Raw genomic sequence first — 21,444 nt, 5'->3', positions numbered from 1 at the left:
GGTAATCTATGAAAAAGATTAAGATGAAGAAACGGTTTGGCTGCAGTACTGATCCACAATATTGTGCAACAAGGTTTCAACACTCCTCTCACACAGCAGAGGGCAGCCCATATGAGCCACTGTCACACCTTCTTGTGATTGAATTTTCACACTGATTCATTGGACGTCAGCCACCCAAAAACACCATTTGCTTCTAAAAAAACAACAACAAGTCTATAGGAACGATTTGCTGGTTCGAGGAGCTAAAACTTGCAACATGTCGTAAGCTGACACCTGCAATCTGTCAGCCACAGTAAACACACAGTGGTCTTCTGATGTTAATAAAATAAAGCAGTTTTATGTATTTCAATTGATTGTATTAACATATTTCTCTCTTCAAAAGCATTATTTAAAGCATGTTGCAACATTTACTGTACATATGTAGCGGGGAATCAGAATTTAGAGACGTATCAGATTGAGATTTTCTCCAAGTCATTTGCTCTTTCTATCCAAAGTCATATTTTGATGACATGATCGTTTGCCGCTCATTTTATTTGAGAGAAACCTCCGTCACTCTGTACACCTTGTTGATCAGGACCTCCATCTCGTCTCCACCCAGATGGCAAAGGTCCAAGACACACACGACATGCTTGTCCTCCAGCTCAGTGGCAGTCGCCAAGACCTCCTCTGCAAGACAAACATCACAGCTGTCATATAGAATCTGAAAGTGTTGCCGTGTATTTGAGATAGAAGTCCTTCAGGCTGGTTGGAAAAAAAATGGCAAGGTTGAGCCGAATGGGTTTGGGTCCTCCGATTCCACCAGTGTGTGCACTACCTGGCTCAGGAAGCGTTGACTCGCTGTTGCTACCGCCGAGCGGACAGAAGAAGCCTGACGCAAGGCAGGACAGCATGGTGTTGCCGTGGGGATCCTGAGGAAGGCCGACAGCCCTGGGATCATCGGAGCTCACGACAGGCAAATATGCGGCATCCACGGCTATCTGCTTGTTTATGCCTGGAAAAGAGTTCCAACAAAGGATGTTAACAAACTGTCTTTCTTTTTTCCTTTCTGCTCACAACATAAAAAACATGATTCATTTTTTAAGGTTGTTTGTGATAAGAGTAATTCTGACGATAAAACGGTACCTAATATTGTTACTTGGTAGTATCCTGGACAAACCACAGGAGTAATCGTGTCTGTGTTTCCCTCTGCTGTCCAGCGCGTCGGTTGAAGGTTAATTTGCTGCAGGAGGACATTCTTTTCCTCCAACGTGAATCTCCGAGACACGCTGTCCCGGTACACACCGCCTTGAACCAGATGTTCAGACACTTCTTGTCGTCGCTTCAGCCAACTGCTGCTCTCCCAAGACATTACGTCAGAGTCTGATGGAACCAAACAGAAATGGTGTTGTGCAGTATCAGAACGTGTTCCTACTCCTCGCGATGGAGCTGCAGCTCCTGTAACACACCTTGATTTTGCAGCTGTTGGCGGTCTTCCACAGCCTGAGCCTCCTCAGAGTCCCTCTCTTCTCCTTCTTCCTGCTCTTTTCTTTCCTCTGTATCTTTAAGTCTCCTGTAGGAGCAGAAACAAATGAGCTCAGAAGGCTCAGATTGGATCACTGATGAACACTAGCTGAATATACAGTACCTTTTTGAAGAACTGCTGTCTTGATTTAAAGAGGACTGGGTGGCTTTTCTTTAAAACAAAAACATGTGATTATTTAACATTTCATTAATGGATTAATACTCTCCTTAATGTCTGCTCCGTCAATTCACAAAAGCACAATTATTGATTCACTGTTAAGCTCACAAATCTGTCGGTTAGGAGTCCAATTGTACCTCGTTTGAATTCTTCTTTTCCTTCCGCTGGCTGAGATTTTCTCAGGAGAGGCAGATGTTGAACTGGCCGCCGAAGTCTGCTCAGCTGTTGAGGGATGCTTGTGTGCATCTGATACTGCGTGTTCACAAGCATCGGTAGAAACATCTCGCACCTGCAGAAAATCAGGTAACTTTTTTGTTCTTATCAGGTCACGGCTCTCAGGGCAAAAAATGCTTTCAAATAATGCCCATTACCTCTTTCTCTCCTGTTCCTCGAGACTCTGTAAACTTTGGCCTCTTTATGTACCGCACCGCTGTGATCTGTCCTTGAATTGCAACTTTTTTATGTTCCCTATAGTGCAGGGTCTCTAACTCCTTTTTCAAGTCAGCCGCAGCAACCAGAGGAGCTTGATCTAAAGACGAAACAGAGAGGTTTTAACACAACAAAAAGTGGTTGGGTATTCTATACTCAAGTTTACAAGCCAAACCAATGTCTATTAATTGGTAATCTATTCATTAACAGTCTTCTTATGGGCAGCTCGAAAAAAGGGCTTTTACAATCTCAAATGAAGATGTAGAAAGAATAACTCCCTGTAACTCTGCATTGAGTTATAGAATGCAGGTGCACAAGTGCAAATGATTATCTGGACTGTACAGTGAGCTGGCAGAACTGCAGAAAAATGTTGACCCAGATTCTATTTTACTCCTGCCTCCCACAACAGAGTGAATCACATTCTGCTTCATTACCAAAGAAGAGAAGTTTATTCTTTCATGCACTGAAATTATATTTAAAAAAAATAAATATGGGGATAATTAGTGTGTTCTGAGATAGATTTTGTAATTATTTTCAAAACTAAAACAATTTGTTTAGTTTCCTTACTTATAGAATCTTCCAATTCCTGAGGGGGCCGAGGATAGCAATAATGACCACCAATAGCAGTCTTTTGGAGGACAACGTTGTCCTTGAGAGTTTTGGTCCACTGGATGAAGCGTTTCACTCCGGTGTCGCTCACATACGGCTGACCTTTGTGGTAGCCTGTTGTGGAGACAGAGGACATAGTGGCAGATAAAGTCACCACATACATAAGGCACTATCGGCTACTTATTGTTCCAACTGTGCTCACCTGTAATGAACGTCTCTGTCTCGAAGCTGCTGGTGAGGTAGGGCAACGAGCCTGCCACATGGCGAACTCTCATCTGAGTGCACACCAGGTAGGTCACTGTGGCAATGAAGACAGCGGATCCAACAGACTTCATGAAAATGCTTACAAGGGTGGCGGCAAAGATGTCGGATCAAAATCAATACTTTTAACTTACTCGGGCATATGCTGCTGAAGACCTCTGGCTGGGAAGAGGAAAAAAGCTCCAGGACAAAAGGAAGGTCAGACGTTCCGTCCACTGCGTGGATCCAACGATACGTCCAGTATTTTTCGGGACCTAAAAAGATGAACATGGTCAATCACCACGAACTGAAGTAAAAAATGAAAAACAAAAGAAGATCGTCAGCTTTACTTTCAATGCAAAAAAAAATTGATGGATAATAATCAATTTCTTTTTTTTACCCGCGTTCCCTTTATTCTTGACTCTTTCAACACGACCAACAAATGTCACCAGACCGATGACATCACATGCAGAATCGTGCATTACGTTTTCCAACTCTGACCTGCAAGATACAAGAAACACTTTTTTTTTAACAAAACTGTAATTTGTTTGTTTTTTGTGCATAAACCAAAACAGTAACAAATAGCATAGCGCACATCGTGTTAGATAATGAAAGACAAACGTTAAACTTTAGATTACCTGGGAGTGAATTTGTAGGAAACATCTGGCAACCCCCACTGAGGCAGCACACTCTTTGGTGAGACGATGGTGATGGAGGAAATAGGGTTGTGATGGTTCAGACAGATTTCTGGGAAAAACACAAAGAGATATTACATTTAAGCCTGCGGTATACCGTGGTTCAGCCCTTTTAGACAACCCCAAAAATAAATCTGTACACACCTACAGAGTTGAAACTCTTCATTCGGTGGTGGTCCATTTGTGGGTGCGATCGTTTTGAGTAACTCTGCTTCAAGGTGTAATTTTGGATGTACAACACGTGGCCTACGCTCAGACTCTGGTAAAACTTTGGGCAAAGTTCGTTCCAAAGCACAAGGGACATTGTGCCACTCTGGTCAGCCACTTCAAAGTAAGCCTGGAATATGGCAAAGAAGGAGGTGAAAAACAAGTAGGACGGTACTCTGTCAAAACATATGGACGTAAGGTCCTGATCAAATCTCGTTACTGCAGCGCCAAGTTAAAACTCACCTGGTATGGATAATCAATCTTGAGCCCAAACTTCCCGTAATACCGTAATTTAGATTTGTGTATTATCTTCACCAGAAGAGGGAGAGGTTTCCATGTCATTCTGAAGCACGACTCCAGACTGCACAGCAAAGTAATCTTTGACACTGTTGAAAGAATTCATTGTGAGCAACACATCTCTGCAATTTAGTCCCAAATGGCAAGCAAAATAAACTCATGTGCCACCTCTAGCGCAGATTTTCCAGACAACAAATATATTGTGTTTATGGAAAAAACTACATATTGTATGACTAGGATTGTGGGAACTGTAATAAAAAGAAAAAAGGCCCAACATTCTCATTTTCAGTACATTTAAGGATTTGCTGCCTTTGTTTTTTTTTACTATCATAAATATATTCATATTGTGTTTTGACTGTTGGTCAGACAAAACAAGCATCACGTTGTGCATTTCCACTAATTTGTTGTGCTACTAGGAGATAAAAACAAAACACATCTGACAATAATTCATGACAATAATTGTTATTTGCATTCATTAACATATTGCTCCAGCTTTTCATCCTCAAAATATTGCCACAATGACGCGTTGCTCTCGCAAGTTGTGATAATCGGTTTTGGAGCAAAGTTCACCTCAGTGGTGTAAATGTAAACAGATCAGAGAGTTGCAGGAGGACAACCAGAGTATCTCACCATCCAGCACCGTGTCAGATGAGGGGCACCCTGAGGTCCAGATGTCCCCCTCCGGGTCGTCGTTGTTCCACAGAGACAGGTAATGTTTGCGGCTCACCTGCAGAGGAGCGTCGCTTTGCAGCGTCATGCTCCACTCCATGCCCCGCCGGACCAGCGTGGGCAGTGAACCCGGGTCCTTTACGTGGGACAGGAGCGCAGACCTTTTGGCGCCACACCGGAGCTTCTCAACGCAGATGTAACCGTGTCCCAGTATCCTCTCGTCGTAAACGTAGGAGCACTGCGTGATGTCGATTTCGCCCCCGGTCCTGAGGACGTTCGAGTGCACCAGGCCATTTAAAGTCCGGTGCACGAGACATTTGGCCTGCCAGACTCCGTCGGTGACTGTGACGTCGTAGTTGTAGCTGTCGGGCTGCTCCAGTCCCTCGGTTTTCTCGGATAAGTACCGCTGGAGCGTCATCACGGCGACGGGAGCCGCCTCCTCGGGGTTCACTTTGAGACACTGAGTGGAGGACAACCGCTCCAATGTCCGCTGCAGGAAAGACGCGGGAGGAGGACCGGCGACCGTCGAGGAACAAGAAGAGCCGTCCTCCATTATGGACCGAAAGTTAGTTAGGACATTAAGCTAGCTGTCAGGAGCGACCAGGTGAAGCAGTGAAGTAGAGTTAACGTGTTTTACTACTGTCACTAAACCAAATAATTATCAATATCCGTCGCTCCTTGGCTCACGAAGTGGCCGTTACCGCCGGATAACTGTACAAACAATGCTGGTGCTGTTTGATTACGTCACTATTTGCCTTGAACAGTAAAAGTGGACAGAATGAAAGCAATGCGGCCTCAAGTTGAAATACTTTCTTTATATGTATAAAGGTACCATGTCGAGTGCTCCAGTCCGAGCTAAACAACTGTACTGCTCGTGTAAACAGGAAGTGCTTACGTTATTTTTAAATTCCGCGCCGAGCAGGACCTGACGTCATAAATGCGACGAGGGAGTTGTTGATCCTCTGGATTGATAGTTTGTAATATAAAAGTTAAACACCGTTTAAATTAAAACCTTAAATCAACGTGTGAGTATTATGGGCAAAATTTACTTAAAGTATCTGAAGTAAAGTTCTCATCCTGCAAAAATGGCTCCTGGCAGTATGTTACTATTACATAGTTTATTTAATAAAAATTCAATCCTTCGGTATTTTTGCTTTTGTACAAAACTCTCATATTATAAAAGTCATACGGTATATTGATTTCTGATAAAAGCTCAAAGGGAAACAAGAGCAAACGGATAAAGGACCAACTGTGATTTGCTTTTAACTAAGCAATGCTAGAACAGCTGTTAATGCAAATAATTTGAATATTTTTTTACAGTTTGATATCACTTTCCTCTAAGTATGTAAACGACTGATTCATAGTCTGCAGTCTAGTTCAACGATAAATACTATGATTTAATAAATGGATGTCTAGATGTAATTATGTGTGACAGTCATTTGTGGAAAAAGACTTCAGATCCTTTACTTAAAGTGAAGCAGCAAATTATCCACTACAATTAAGAAATGAAGAGGTCTGTATTCAAAACTTCTCTTGAGTATTATCAGATACTCACAGAGTTATCTTTAAATCATAAGAAGTAAAAGTATTCATTGTTTTGTACTTGGTGGAACTTAATACGATATGACACAAAGTAGCCTAATATATCCAGATAGGTTGTACTTTGTGTGATCATTTATTTCATTCGAGCGTGTAACAGAAAGACAAACGTCGCAAAACACAAGCTCCGCCCATCGGTGAAGTCAACGCTCAAAACCCTCATCAGACCTTCCCTGAGTTCAGACGCTCTGCCACTGCCCCCTACTGGCCTGGACTGAATCCGACACTGATCTACCTAAAATTAACAAAAAGAGCACTGATCCCCAAAATAAAGTCAATTTTTCGTTAACATAAAATACATTTGAAAACATGTGTGTCAAACATTTTTTCAATCACTATATCTATATATATCTATATATATCTATAGAGAGAGAGAGAGAGAGAGAGAGAGAGAGATGAAAATAAGCACCCCACATTTATTATACAGCAGGTCTGAGTTTCTCTTTCAGGAGACAGATATTCCAGTGCATAATGAGTGCACATGTTATGTTTGAAGTGCATAATTATATCTGAGGGCTACTAGTTGTCATCTTAATGCGTTTATTTTGTAATTAATTTATAAAGTTGCATTGGCTGCATCTGGTTACATTTACGTGCTAATGTTGCGCTTAATCTTATTGACATCACAGAATCAATTGAGGTTTGAAGATTTCTCTCCAAATTATTGAAACGTTTCATCTACCTCATTTGATTGATCAACAAATGCAATAATGCTGCACACTTATGTTTAATATATTGCGTGTCATCCGTTGGTAATATTTTATTTTCCAGTTGTGATAGTTTGATATATTTAAAGTTTATTATAATATATTCTATAATCTATAGTGCTGCTTACACATCTCGATGACGGCCCCCTATACTGCAAACACATCTGACTAAAGAAACGTGGAAGGTTTTCGGATGAACTCACCAATGTGGAGCTTTGGTGGAAAGAGGGCGAATACTAACTCAACAGATATTGTTGTGGTGTGGTACAGGTGGACCCAAACGCGGGACACAGACAAGGAGTTGGTGGAGGTAAGAACGTTTATTTAAAGGAACCAAGGGGAAGCGGGTGGTGGTGGTGGTTGTGGAGGAGAAGTGCTGACCAGGCTCGACGGTTTAGGCGAAGACCCTAACTACACCCCGGTATCCGAAACAGTGACCTGGCGCTGGCGGCGGGAAGAGACGGGGCTCACGAATTACTGCTGATGAGAAGCAGGTGTGCAGACTGGGGACAGGTGTTGAGCTAATTGACAACAGACCGCGAACCAGGAGCGAAGCGGAGCCACGCGCACGCGCGCGCGCGCACGCACACACAGACGCGTGGGAGACGTAAACACGGGAACCGTTGGAGCTGCAGGGGCGCGGCCACAGCCGTGACGTGTGAACAACAGCCACTTCCACGTTTTGAACGTTACCGCGGAACTGTTGATGCGCATCGCTGGAGCTGTTACTGTGTTATTGCTGAGTGTCTATGGCCTAATCAGAAGAAGTCTCGATGACATGTGGCGGCTGTGGGTGGGCACGATGTCACTTCATGCACAGCGAGCCTCATGGTGAGTGAGCTGACATGAACGGCTCTGTTGGAGTCATACGGCTGTCCTTCTGTCTGATATTATGTAACCAGCTGCGTTTAAACGTTGCTCATACTGCCAATGTCGGAAATTAGACGAGAAGATTGTCAATTCAGCAGATTTAAAACATGGAAGCTAATCCTAACCCAAAAGCAAATGGAGAGAGAACAAAATGTGATTTGCTTTTAATCAAACAATGATTATTTGGAAATATTTTTTAGAGTGTAATATCACTATCATCTAACTATTTTGTCTACTTATTCATACCATAGTAGTCAGTCTTCAGTGTAGTTTAATATACTATGAAGTAACTAAATTAATGTAGGATGCAGTCATGTAACAGACTGCAAAATAAACTTCTGCATTAGATGTTGTTTTTACATCTATGTGAATTTAAACGTTTTATTAAATGTTTTAGGTTTGTGATAAACAGTTGGTGAAAAGGTTAACTTTACAGTATTTTACAATACTATTGTGAATACACAATTGCATCGATTTTCTACAGCTTTTACTGCTGCTGCTTCATCACAGTGATCTGATAGACTTTTTACGTAAAGTAACAGTTCAGTGTCGTCTCTCTCCAGCAACATGTTGCATTATCAGTCATTTCCCCTGGAAGTCATAGTTGTCATTTTGCTATAGTTAACTGGACAAATCCTTCAGCAACTTTCTGAGAAAACCATACAATAGTAGCCAGTAGTTTTCTGTAAACTGGAATTAAACTACATTTACACGTTAATACTACGAAACTCAATGACAAGCATCATAAGCAGCGACTACTTGACTCTTTTAAATCTGTTTCAACATCGGCGTTAGAGAAATATGATCCATAATGGATTCCATCAGTGGAATGGCCACACAGCTCCTCATAGATGCAGTTACAGAGACAGACACTCTGAGAAATAGCCTACCGCCAGCCATATCAGCATCTTAGGAGACTACTATTTATAGGCAATAATGGATATGTTTATTAGTCTGTCATGATTTTTTTTTCACAAATACGTCAGTGTTGGAATTTCATCTTCTTCCTATGCAAAATTGGAATTGTATGGTTGTTTATCATCAAGCGGCGTGATTGTTGTAGAAAATGCTTGTGACTAAGGAGTTACAAAATGTGAAAAGTTCATCTAATGTGTAAAACTATTTGCATCATAAAAGGGCAAAGAGCCTCCAACGAGTTTAAATGTGAATGCGTTAGTTTGCATTTGCAGCCTTTCTTACCAAGTTTCTCAGGAAAGTAAAGTGGGACTCTAACATGAGATCAAGTTACTTTTTAAATCTGTTCAGCAACATGGTCCATTAATCTTTAAATTCACCTTATCAACTTTCTGCACCTGAAAGCTCATGTTCAAATGAGCCCTTGTCTGTTTATCATTAGGCACTAAAGAGGTGCAGCAGGTTGATGTTGGAATCAGTTACCCGCTCTTAAAACCCACTTCTGGTTTTAGTGTGGAGCTCAGAAACCTCATCGGGCACACAAACGCACAACATGATAACAGCAAAAATGGAAACTGTAACACGTTCAGTAAACACAAGAAAAGGTCTTTTAACAGCATGTGATTAAGCATTCAATACAACCTCATCCTTAAACCTGTCAAACCTCATCATGTGGAGCATTATAGCCAACAGCCCCATCCACATGGGAAAAATAAACACATAATGCTCTCTCTCTCTCTCTCTCTCTCTCTCTCTCTCTCTCTCTCTCTCTCTCTCTCTCTCTCTGTCAGTGTGATCAATTTTTCGACTTCCTCCTTTTGGAGTGGCTAGGCTGAATACCAGAACACAGGATATGCTTCGCAGTGCTCTCAGTTTCACAGCAGCAGAAGCAGCAGCAGCAACAGCAGCAGCAGCAGCAACCACCGTGAGGACGACACGCTCTGCAGTCAAGATGAGTGCTGGGGATGTGGTCTGCACCGGCTGGCTCATCAAATCCCCCCCGGAGAAGAAATTAAAGAGATTTGTGAGTAGGAGGACACACCGGACACTTGTTTATGTCCTCTGCCAGCACTAAGAATGTCAGGTTGTGCTGCTGAGCCTCGTCTTGTGTGTGTGTGTGTGTGTGTGTGTGTGTGTGTGTGCGCGATACGGTGTGGAATGATGATTTAGAAACATACTGTCGGTTTGTCTGCGTTTGTTAAACTGAGCTGTAATTCCCTCTCCTTTTACGTCGTCTTCCTCGTTTCTACAATTACACTTCTGCTTGTGATGCACTCCATAGTTATAACAACAATAACAATATATGTTACAGGCTGCAGATGTACTTCAGGCAACATGGAAATGACCCTTACAACAAGTACATGTAATTGCTTACACGGACAGCAGTGTTTTGTGGTTGTTGGGGAGAGGTCATGTGATAATGCTGGTTCTGTGTATGTGTGTTTGTGCATTGTGAAACATGGGAAGTAATGTCAGTCAGACAGACTTAAGTGACAAGCAGAAATAGTCCGACTTTATGACGGCTGTTAGCACTTCCTCTGTACCAATGGAGAAAGAGGAGGAGGGCAATTTGTCAACACCAGTGCAGTGCAGGGTGGGTGGGAGCTGTGCAATGATGGGGTCTTGGAGCAGTAAACAGAAACTTATTTTAGCACACTATGCAAATCCTGTAGGTTCCAGAGAACAAAGTAAACACATGTGTTGTTAGGACAGGCGCACTATCTGACTCAGTATTCAAATGTCAAGCACATGCTGTCACATATCTCGGTTAACTGCATGCTGCTCTATGAAAATCTTCATGCAGCATTCACTTTTAAAGGAAACATTGTAGAGGGTTTTGTTGATGTTCTTAAAGGGCTTGTTTAGTTGCTGCATTCCACCGTGGCTCTTACTCACACAAGACAAAACTACGTTATTGTCACTGTCACCTTTAAGGGACACATGTTTTATTCTAAAATCCTTATGTCACTGTTTTCTTTAATGTACAGTCCATTCCTCAAGGTCACACAGTAAAAGGAAAATATTAAGAGAAAATATTGTAATTCTTATGAATTAGATTCTAAAGATAAACATTGAATATCTTATGCTAAGTACTGTTACCATACGTTCAATAATTTTGAGGAGGTAGATATAGTTTTTTTTAACCTCTAAATGCAAAGACCTTTTTCTCTGAAAACATTTTGACACGTCACAGGAGAAAAAGCACAATCAAGGATGGATGAATTCCATTTAGCTGCTTCAGTTTTAGGCTCCTGACGTTGTTTATTCTAGCTCACTGTAACTCTGTCATGACTTACTGGGAGTCTTAAATAGACCTGAGCCATCGTTATTGTTATAGTAACACCTGTGCTTTTGCTACTATGACAAGTCAAGATGTGTGTGATGAAAAATGTCTCTTCTGTTTCAGAGTGTTGAGAATATCAAACCTCAGCTTGAGCGTGGTTGTTCTTTTTTTTGGACTGTATTAAACATGCATGGTATCCACAGTGAGAGAAAATATGGGTTTCGGCCTGCAGGTAACAGCAAGAAAAGATTAGAAGTTGACTTTAGGAAAACAGTGAAAACTCCTAAAGTGCTCTGTCTCGACGAGAAAATTAGAAAACAAACAAACACGGGAGCCGCTTCTACTTTGACTATATTGACAATACAACTTATTTTTCAGAGCTCAAACTTTCCACGTTCAAAACACCTATGGAATTAGTTACGGTTTCCTCTTAAACTGTGTTATTCGTGGTAAGTGTGGCGTGTCTAACCATTTCCTGGTATAAACACATTTTACCAACTGACTTGTGAGAAAAAAGAAAAGGTTTTGTTTCAAGTTCACACCACAAAATTAGAGGACAAGCCTCCACCCCGACAATGCACACATCGCCACAAAACTAGAATCACTAGAATCTGTTTTGATTGTTGCTATTTTGTCATATAAAATATGACACCTGCGCTACGAGTCGGATGTTAACATATTACAAGTAGATCTCAGGAACTATATATATATATATTTATATATATATATATATATATATATATATATATATACATATATACATATATATATATATATATATATATATATATATATATATATATATATATATATATATATATATATATATATATATATATATATATATATATATACCTGTTTCAGTGTTTCAAGTAAGTCCTCAGTAAAAAGAACTGACCAAGTACAAATAATTCTTTCGGTGTGTAAGACATTTTCTGCTAAATACAACTTCCTCTTCTCTGTACTGCTGGGAAATTTGAGTTGAGGTTCCGCTTACTGAACAAATCAAAAGTTTAAAAAAAAAACAGTTTAAAGTTCGCTGTTGTAAGCAGGAGCTGTGATCTTATTCCTAAAACGGGTCGTGACTAATCAAATGGAGGTGGATGGGGAAAAGAAAGACGATGCAGGACTGTGAACAATACTACGCAGTCAGGATACACTTAAAACTCCATAATGAACCGTTTGCTCCCTTTCTCATGCAGGCATGGAGGAAACGCTGGTTTGTGCTTCGAAGAGGCCGCATGAGCGGCAATCCTGATGTGCTGGAGTACTACCAAAGTAATAACTCCAAAAAGCCGATCCGCACCATCGACCTGAGAGAGTGTGAGGTCCAGATGCTGAACGGGCAGCTCAGGATAAAGCGAGACTTCCATGGGAAGCACCTCTTTGTGGTCAAGACCTCATTTCGTGTTTTTTACCTGGTGGCCAAAACTGAGGAGGAGATGAACAGCTGGATCAGTAACATCAGTCAAATTTGCCAGTTTGGGAGCCTGGAGGATGCAGGTAAATAAACAGCAGGACTACTAGTACTCACAAAGTACTGGTGTAAAACAGAAGGGCATTTCATTCACTGGTTGCAATTCAGCCGATTCATCACCCTGCTTGTCCAGAAGACGTTGGTGTCACTCGACCCTACGCAGGAAGTGGCGAACTGAAAATAAAACTTCAGAAAGAGGTCAAAACAAACAGTTTATTTGCTGCTCGGTGGTTCGCACACTAGTGAGGGTTCAAATTTGAGATTGCGGTTTACTGAAGTCCTCAAATTTCAATTTCTTTTGTCTTGTGGAAAACATCCATAGTTGTCATAGGTTGAGTTTTCATACTTTGTCAAACCTAAAGTACTTAATTTTTAATACGAATGGAGGCTAAAGAGGGCAGTTTCAGGGGATATACATAACATTATGCATACAAATCTTCTGGATTCACGTTGTTTTTATTATTTTTGGTTTCTGTGGTAGAGCGCGAAGCATTTTTTTTTGAGGGGAACATCGAAATTTGAACAAGTTACTTTCCATCTATCTAAATGATCCTTCTCGTTGGAGTGGCAGATGTCAAAAACATTTTTATCAGCTGAAAAGTCCGTTGACTAAGGTGTGGTTGATACAGAGCTGTGCCCTTTTTAGATATATTTCCCTGAAAGTGAAAAAAACACTTGATATATCCGTCATCACATTGTGGTTAAAACCATGAGATGCAAATCACACTCAGTGTTTTTTTGACAGCATCAGCAACAATAACAAGTAGATGTTGCGTTATCCTAAAAGGTTACTATTAGAAATATAGAAATATGTTAACACAACTCCTTTGGAGTGGAACTTCATTTAGATAGGCGCATTGTTTAATAATTCCAGCTGAGATGAGAGGAGATAACAGCAGATAGAGATAGACAGGGAGCCGAGGTCCAATTCAAATAACAGATGAATAATGAGATTTTTGTTTTATTTTACTTTAACATGCTAAATATCTTTCTATCACTTGTAATGCCTTTAATTGACCAGTAGCCTCTGTATTGTTATGGTGTTGACACTTTTCTCTATTTAAACTTCTTCTTCTGCTTCTATCAATCTATTGTCAGAGTGATGCTGCTGCGACCTTTGCTCTACTGTGATCTTTTGTGAGGAAACCTCGAGACTTGTCTGTTAGAACACAGTTCTCTGTGTGAGTGAGATAGAGCAATGTTGCTGATAGGCTGCCCTGCACGTTACCGTAAATCTCACACGCTCTCAGAAAAGCACACACGGGTAGTCGAGTATGATGCAAAATTAAATTACACTCACTTAAATGCTCCCATACATATTGTTTGATTGTTACAGAACAATGTTATATTGCTCTAAAGGGTTTTCAGAGAGCAGGACTGTCTGGATCTCAAAAGGCTTCTGTGCCGTAGCGCCTCATAATTTTTGCAGAAGAGTATAAAAGGTTGTTCTGCACCCACACGAGAACACAAACCTCTATTACGAGTAGCAAATGTTTTCTGAGAACATGCAAGACTTTGGGATCCACTCCCTATCCCTCCTCCTACCTCCGCCCCCCGCCTTCCCCCCCCACACGCACACACATGCACATGATTTTGCAGGGAGAGCCTTGACTCAGTGGCCTTGAGTGAAATGGAATGAAACACATTTCTGAAGGAGAGCCAATCTGACGAAAAGATTGGAGGATTTATAAACAAAAGAGGCAGCAGTGCTCGACTTTCAAGGTGCCTTGCAACAAAAAAATAGTATCATTCCTCTTTTCAAAAATCATCTGCTTCATTCACAGTACCATATATTGAATATTTGAGTGCAGGCTGGGAGAAAACTGCTTGTGTGTTTGCTTCGAGTTTGCACCTTTTGGCCCGCCCTTTGTGTCAGCATGATGGCAGTTTTCATTATCACTCCTTCCTAATGTTTTCAGAAAACTACAAGCTCTGTGCTCTGCTTGTTGTCAACAGAGAGCTCAGAAGAAGGCTTTCCTCACACCCCCACATCAATACATCCATGTCCCGACAGCTCGGATCGAGTGTCTGTATCCAGCCAGCCGGATTCCAGTCACCCGCTGGACTACCTCTTCCTCTCGCAGTGCGAGACGGGGAGTGTAAGCACGAGCAGGTATGTACGATCAGTAAAACCTTTGGCACAAGACGAAAGGACGGGAGTAGTATATGTTTAACTAATGCAATGTTTTCATTTACCCCCCTCATATGTGTAGAGATGACAGCTTTTCAAACTCTGAGATCTCTTTGGAGCAGAAGTCATCAGACGAAGCCTTCAAGGACATCGTCCCCTCACCTCTGTACACCAATTCCTCTTCATCCTCCATCTTTCATGCCAGCCCAAGTCCGTCTCTTCTCCTCCATGCAAGGTCGACTAACCCTCCGTTCAGCGCTCCATGCACCTCCATGTCTCTGCCGTCATCTTCATCATCTCCACTACGTCACTGTGCCGCAAGCGTCTTCAAGTTTGACAAACCGTATTCTGCTGCGTCGTGCGAGACAACGAATGACAGGCAAACGCCTCCTCCGCTGCCACCGAAGTCTAATCACCTGTCAGAACAGCTCACCGATGATGGAGCTCACAGGCTAAAGGCAACGAGCGTGCAGCATTTCTCGAACCTTAATCCGTTATTTCCCCGGAGGACTTCTTTGTCAGGCCTGGACCATTTCAGAATAGGTATGTCCTTAATAGGAAAGCGGTCTCGCAGTACGCATGATACAAAAACTGGGCTAAACTAAATCAATCCTAATCCTGGTGCTCTAATAACGAAGCATCATATGTTTTCATATTGACAAGAGCTGATTGTACAAGCTGAGAATGTCCACTAACGTCATTTTCCAATCATACATCTTTACATCTTTTTTTTTTTGTTAGCAAATGCCGACAGCAGAGCGATGAGGAACAGGAGGCAGAGTCTTAATCTGGTAAGTGAATCATCAATAGCAGAAAAAATTAAAGAATTTACATGAAAAAAACCTTGACATTTCTGGAAATATGCTTATCTGTTTTCCTGCTGAAAGTTAGATGAGAACATTGATACCACTTTCACAACTCTGTGGTGTACCGCCAGGAGACGCCGAGCTGACTCCAAACAAGATTTATTTGTCTTAATTCGTACAGGAGGTTGATAAAGTTACCAACAGAGAGAGCCAGGCTAGCTGTTTACCCCTGTTTCCAGTGTTTGTGCTAAGCTCAGCTTGCTGGAGCGTCATATGTACCTGACAGGCATAGAGAGTAAGAGGTATTTAAAAAAATGTTTTTTTTTTGCACAATTCAAACAATACAATAAAAAATCATAACAGAAAATTAAATAACAGCGCAGGAAGAAACAAAAAGCCAACTGGGCTTGTTTGAAGCCTCCACCTATATAATATTGAAAATGTTACAAAATTACAAACATAAAATGAAATGCATATAGACAACAAAAGAAAGAAAGAAAATAATGTAATTATGTGAAGTCTGTGTGCATGTGTGAACATAAAAGTAAGCATGGCTTGGGTTTGTTCATGGATATTGGATAATACGCCTGTGGCATTTCCTAAGCAATGGTAACTAAAAATGTAGATATAACACCTAAAACAAGAAAGACATGAATACTAATACATACAAAAACCATTACAAAACAGCAATTAGACATTATTTTAGCAAATTAAAAAGAAAAAAACATTTTTTAGACGGACATTTGTTCGTTAGATAGGAATGTCATTCCATAATTTGGTTCTCCTAAATCTAATAGAAAATGTGCCTCTGCTTGTCAGTAAGTTAGGAGGAAGAAGATGTGAAGATTCACAGGTTAGGTAAGAATGTATCTGTGAATTGACTTTGAAGAAGGTTTTGAAATGATCAGGAATATTCCTCTCACCTAAAGTTGTATTATACATTAACATGCAAGTTAAAGAATTATGAATGTGATAAATAGTAAAAATCAGCAGTTTGTGAAATAAAGGAGCAGCTGACATGTGAGACTGTGATTGTGTTGCAATCCTAACAAAACGATTCTGGAGAACCAACATTTTTTTTAGAGAAGTAGGAAAAGTACTATATTGCAATATGAAAGATAATGATGAATTAAACTGTAATAAATAATAAGGAGACAGTTTGCAGAGACAAGATGTTTAACCCTCTTTCCTGATTCTAATAGATTTGTTTATTTTATTACTAACACAGTCAATATGTTTACTTTCATCAATAATAATTCCTAGAAATTTTGTAGATGACTTTTAGGCATCTCAAGAGATTCAATTTTAATTTCAGTCAAATCCTTCAAGTAAGATTTTTTGTAACTAAAATTTAATCCATGTAGCAGAGGCAGCTAAACCAGCATTAGCTTCCGTCGTCAGATCATTTAATTTGAATGAGAAAGAACTAGGGTTGTGTCACCTGCAAACATTATCCGAAAAAATACTTTTTGACACGTTAAACAAATGATTATTAAAAAGCAGGAATAATAATGGACCAAGAATGGACCCCTGTGGAACTCAACATATTAGTCTAGCTTTGTTTAAGTCACAACCTTTAACACAAACAAACTGTCTTCTGTTGGCATTGTAACTTTTTAACCATTTGTATGCAATGTCATGAAATTCGTATTCATTCAGCTTTTCCAATAGAATATTATGGTTTACACGCTCGAAAGCTTTGGAAAGGTCAATGAAAATTCTGCAAATGTATTCATTATTGTTAAGTGCATTGATAACTTTATCAACAAGGTCAAGTAAAGCCATATGTTGAATGATTTTCACGGTAACCATACTGGTGTTTGTAAATAATTGTATTTGACTCTATATGAAACAATATCCTTTTTTTTACAATCTTTTCTAGTGTTTTTGAAAAACAAGTCAATACAGATATGGGTCTAAAGTTGTTGAAACATGGGTTTCCTGCTTTAAACAAAAGAATAACTTTCGCAATTTTTTGTTTTTCTGGCACAACGCCTGTTTTCAAAGACAAGGTGAACGAACGGTTCGATATGCTCATCTAACTCATTTATGTGTCATACTATTCTCTTGAAAAAGAATTATAGAATTGGAGAATTAACAACTCTAGCACCGAGTGGAAAAGTATGATTTCATAAGATAATTTGAAAAATGCTATCAGCACCCAAAGATTTGACAAACATTGGCCTTAAGAAACATGTACCACAATGACAAGAAAGTGAACTTGTCTGGTCTCATAAAACTTTGTCTTTCAGCAGCCTTGTTTGAAAAGCCCGCGGGTTCTAAGCTACCAGGACGAGTCATACGTCCCCATGACCTCCCCGACTCCCGCTGTTATCACCATCGAAGGTGATGGCTATATCCCTATGAGCCCCAGGACAATCAGCTTCCCCAATACAAACGGCAACACTGAGCCCTCCACCCCTCTCGATTTGACGTGTCAACCTGGAGATGTTCCTCCGCCACCAGTTCACCGGCATCTAAAGCCTCGCCTGAGGAGAGGTTAGAGCCCTGATTGGTTCATGTTACCTCTCTGGACATTGTGTGGAAAACTGAGCTTTTATTTCTACTCAGTTAATCAGCTGCGTGGCTGGAGGTCCTCACTGTGATGTATCTGATTATGTGATCTTTGTTGCACTTTGAAAAGGGTTTACAAAAGTCAAATAGTCATATGCGTGGATATGCGCATGAAATGTCAGGATTCATGCAGATATCAGATACACAGATTTTTCCACACAGTGATCTTTACTACCCGTCACCTCTTGAAAACGGGCCTTTCCGTGGCATGTTAGGCTATTACAACCAATCCAGTAACTCTGTCCTTTTCTGGGTTCACAGCTCGACCTCCACCTCTTGACTTGAGAGGCCTTTCTACCATCACAGAGTGCCCCACTCATCTTCCTTTGAGCAGAGCGATGACAGAATCCTGGTGAGAGAGAAAAAGTCTCTTTACCCTTTTAAGGTTCCAGTCTTATGTGTTGATTACATTACTGCCATTTACTTTATTACAAGTTAAATCAAATGTTTTACCTTGGTCATAAATATGCCAACCCAGCTCAACAATAATGTCCTGCTTCTGAGTTTATTTTTCTAGATATTTCAAAGCTAGCTGCTGATCTGACAGTCTTTTGTGTTTATTGTGTTATTGCAGCTTTTCAGTGAACCGTTCACCCCTTGAAAGAAGACTTGAGAACGGAGACATTCCAAGAGATGAAGACACAAACTGCAATGCAATGGTAACTATTTACAGCCGTGGCCACACATTTTAAACAAGACATACGTCCCTGACTTGATTACTGATGCTCACCTTTCTCTATAGCAGAGACTGAATCAGGCATTTAACATGCATTTGAGTTTATGTTATTGCACTAAAATTATATTAAGGAACATGACCCATTCATGGCATAAAAATGGATTTAACTGTCCTTAGTTAAACACGGAGACATTATTGATAATAATTGATAATTGGATGGAGCTCTAATGGTAATACAATACTAATGTATTGTTTAGCTCAGTCAGCCCACCTTTTTCTCGTTCCTGTAAACATAATGAATCATTCATTTTTCACCTTCCCTCACAAAATGTAAATCGATGTTATCACTCATATTGTGATAATATTGCAGTGGTTGGGCAGATCTGCTTTCTAAACGTGGCAATATGAAACTGTCTTAATATCCATCATGTGGGCTGAAATCTTTAATTCACTGTTGAATTCATTTCTAGGTAATTCTTCTGCTACTTTTTAATTTCCAGAATACTAAAAAAAGAACTAAATCCTACAGTCTTTTAATTCTCTGACCATTTATGAGTGGGAAAATGTGCTTGAATCTCCACACAGCCAAGAATGTGGGTGTGAAAAGTGACTGTGTGTTTCTAAAATGTTCTGCTCAGCAAACTGTAATCACACTGGGGACCTTCTAGGGAGTGAGCATTTGACAGTGTGATGTTGCACAAGGCTGCTCCTGGAAATGGTGAATTTTTAATTGATTCTTCCTAGAATAAAGTCAAGAGTTATGAATAAAACACATTAGTCAAACATACTGACAGGCTGCCAGTGGATGCACTCTGGACACAAGTAGTTTTCCTAAACTCAATCAACCACAGGCCACCGTTTTTTAATCTAATTATTGACAATGCAGCGCATATGAACATATCTCTGATCATTTTACCTGGCAACACTGGTGATTCAGTAAGGTCTTTTTTTCATCCTTTCTCTGACAGGAGTCAAGGCAACATTTCTGTCTCCCCTTTGAAGGAGCGGCTCAACCCTGGCTGAGAAGCTCAAACCTTGACTATTTGTCACTGGATTTCAATTCTGCATCTCCCTCTCCTGTACAGAAGGTATGTTTTGATCAGATAAATGACAGAAATTAACTGTCTTGCTATTATGAAGACAATCATCTTCAGATACATACTAAGTGTTTTGCACCATTGTGTAACTGTCGCCTCTGTCGACAGTAACAGACTTCTTGACTCTTCTTAACTGGACTTAACTCATAATAAGACTTGATGTTACTAACCTTTACCACCTTATTTGGTGTTGCTGAGGCATTCTGCAAAACAAATGCATTCATGAAATGGAGAGGAAACAGCTTACAGCACACATGAATGATCTTTAAACTTCAGCTCAGCCAGCCCCCACTCAGCAGAGGTGTAACATGACAGTCACAACCTCCTATTAGCTCCACTGACCTGTATTATTACTAAATGCTCACTCCAAAGGGTAAAAAAAACACAAACAACTTGTCTATAAGCCTAATTTAAAACCAGATTATTGTGATATATGTACACAGTTTACTGCTATTATCATGGTAACGCTGAATTGCATGTTGCACAACATGACTTGAAATGAGAAATCAAATATATGATCCCAAAGATTTGTACATTAAGAGTTCAACGGTACACTTAACATCAGTCGTGATTGATCAATGTGATTGTCTGCTTTTACGTGTAAAGCAGCACAATGTTCATGTTGAAAACATGTCGCTCACCATTTCCTCATCTCTTTCTGTCTTTGTCCAGCAGAAGCCATCTCTGTTCGATGAGCACAGAGTAGATTACGTGCAGGTGGATGAGAAGAAGACTCAGGCGCTGCAAAGCACAAAAATGGAGTGGACAGATGTCCGACAGTCAAAAACATAAATGGAACAAACATGCTGGGGAAAAGACCAACAAGAACACCAGCGCGGTGAACCAGAAAACTAATTGAAACGCACTTTGAAATAAAAGTAAAAGAGTTGGTAAGCAGCTTGATGCTTGTATATGGGGTGGAAACACAAAATTGCACTGAAAAAAACGTTTAACTCAGTAGATCAATATAGTAAATAATACCAGATTTTGGCCTGTATCTATTTTTACTGTAGCATCACGTTTTACTAAATTTTAAATAAACACTTGCTGTAAATGTATGTGAATGTAAATAAGACAAATATTTTATTGATGACATTTCCGCTCCTTCTGTGACAATGCTTTTCATGTTTTTCACTTGTTTTGGTGCTGTAATAACTCCAGGATATTCTGGACACAAGTCACAGACGTTGTTTCGTGAACATACCAACGCAATTTGATGCTTGAAGATGTTGTCTATACTCATTTTAAGAGATATGAGAGATGACATTTTAATTCTAGCTGAATATCACATCCATCAGTCAAAATTAAATGCAGGCAAACCATCATTATATGTTGTCATGAACAATGTCAATGTTTGTTTTTTTTATTTAATTTGATTTAATTTATTGTTTTGGTTATTTATTTAATTATGTCTTTTCTCTCTTGTGTGTTTCTTCCCCATTTTCTAATGTCTATGCGCTGTTAAGTATAAATAAAGTTTATAT

At 40.1% G+C, this 21,444-nt stretch overlaps 2 protein-coding genes across 5 annotated transcripts; one reads left to right on the top strand and one right to left on the bottom strand.

Annotated features, from left to right (window-relative positions):
- Positions 1 to 309: 309 nt before the first annotated feature.
- Positions 310 to 5,700, bottom strand: radx (RPA1 related single stranded DNA binding protein). Its single transcript, XM_068600713.1, has 15 exons — positions 4,786 to 5,700; positions 4,102 to 4,244; positions 3,796 to 3,988; positions 3,595 to 3,703; positions 3,357 to 3,457; positions 3,112 to 3,231; positions 2,919 to 3,014; positions 2,675 to 2,830; positions 2,050 to 2,207; positions 1,816 to 1,967; positions 1,625 to 1,672; positions 1,446 to 1,549; positions 1,123 to 1,359; positions 815 to 991; positions 310 to 666 (listed from the first exon to the last, which is right to left on the bottom strand). Exons 1-15 carry the CDS (start codon positions 5,375 to 5,377, stop codon positions 530 to 532), a joined length of 2,523 nt encoding a protein of 840 aa, XP_068456814.1. The 5' UTR covers positions 5,378 to 5,700; the 3' UTR covers positions 310 to 529.
- Positions 5,701 to 7,772: 2,072 nt separating this feature from the next.
- On the top strand, positions 7,773 to 21,403 carry gab3 (GRB2 associated binding protein 3). Of its 4 annotated transcripts, none has more exons than XM_068601421.1 (11): positions 7,773 to 7,961; positions 9,707 to 9,939; positions 12,402 to 12,702; positions 14,633 to 14,789; positions 14,890 to 15,350; positions 15,549 to 15,598; positions 17,869 to 18,112; positions 18,449 to 18,539; positions 18,762 to 18,846; positions 19,832 to 19,951; positions 20,636 to 21,403. In XM_068601421.1, exons 2-11 carry the CDS (start codon positions 9,769 to 9,771, stop codon positions 20,750 to 20,752), a joined length of 1,797 nt encoding a protein of 598 aa, XP_068457522.1. In that variant the 5' UTR covers positions 7,773 to 7,961; positions 9,707 to 9,768; the 3' UTR covers positions 20,753 to 21,403. The 4 variants fall into 4 exon arrangements, with proteins under 4 accessions (XP_068457522.1, XP_068457521.1, XP_068457520.1 ...); XM_068601420.1 differs by having other exon boundaries at positions 20,633 to 21,403; XM_068601419.1 differs by having other exon boundaries at positions 17,866 to 18,112.
- The last annotated feature ends 41 nt before the right edge of the window (positions 21,404 to 21,444 follow it).

This window comes from Clinocottus analis, unplaced genomic scaffold (genome assembly GCF_023055335.1).
Source record: "Clinocottus analis isolate CAN_PGR_092001 unplaced genomic scaffold, fCliAna1.0.p SCAF_5, whole genome shotgun sequence".
Classification (NCBI taxonomy): domain Eukaryota; kingdom Metazoa; phylum Chordata; class Actinopteri; order Perciformes; family Cottidae; genus Clinocottus; species Clinocottus analis.
The sequence above is the reverse complement of the archived record's forward strand: the minus strand, read 5'-3'. Positions and strand labels throughout refer to the sequence as shown.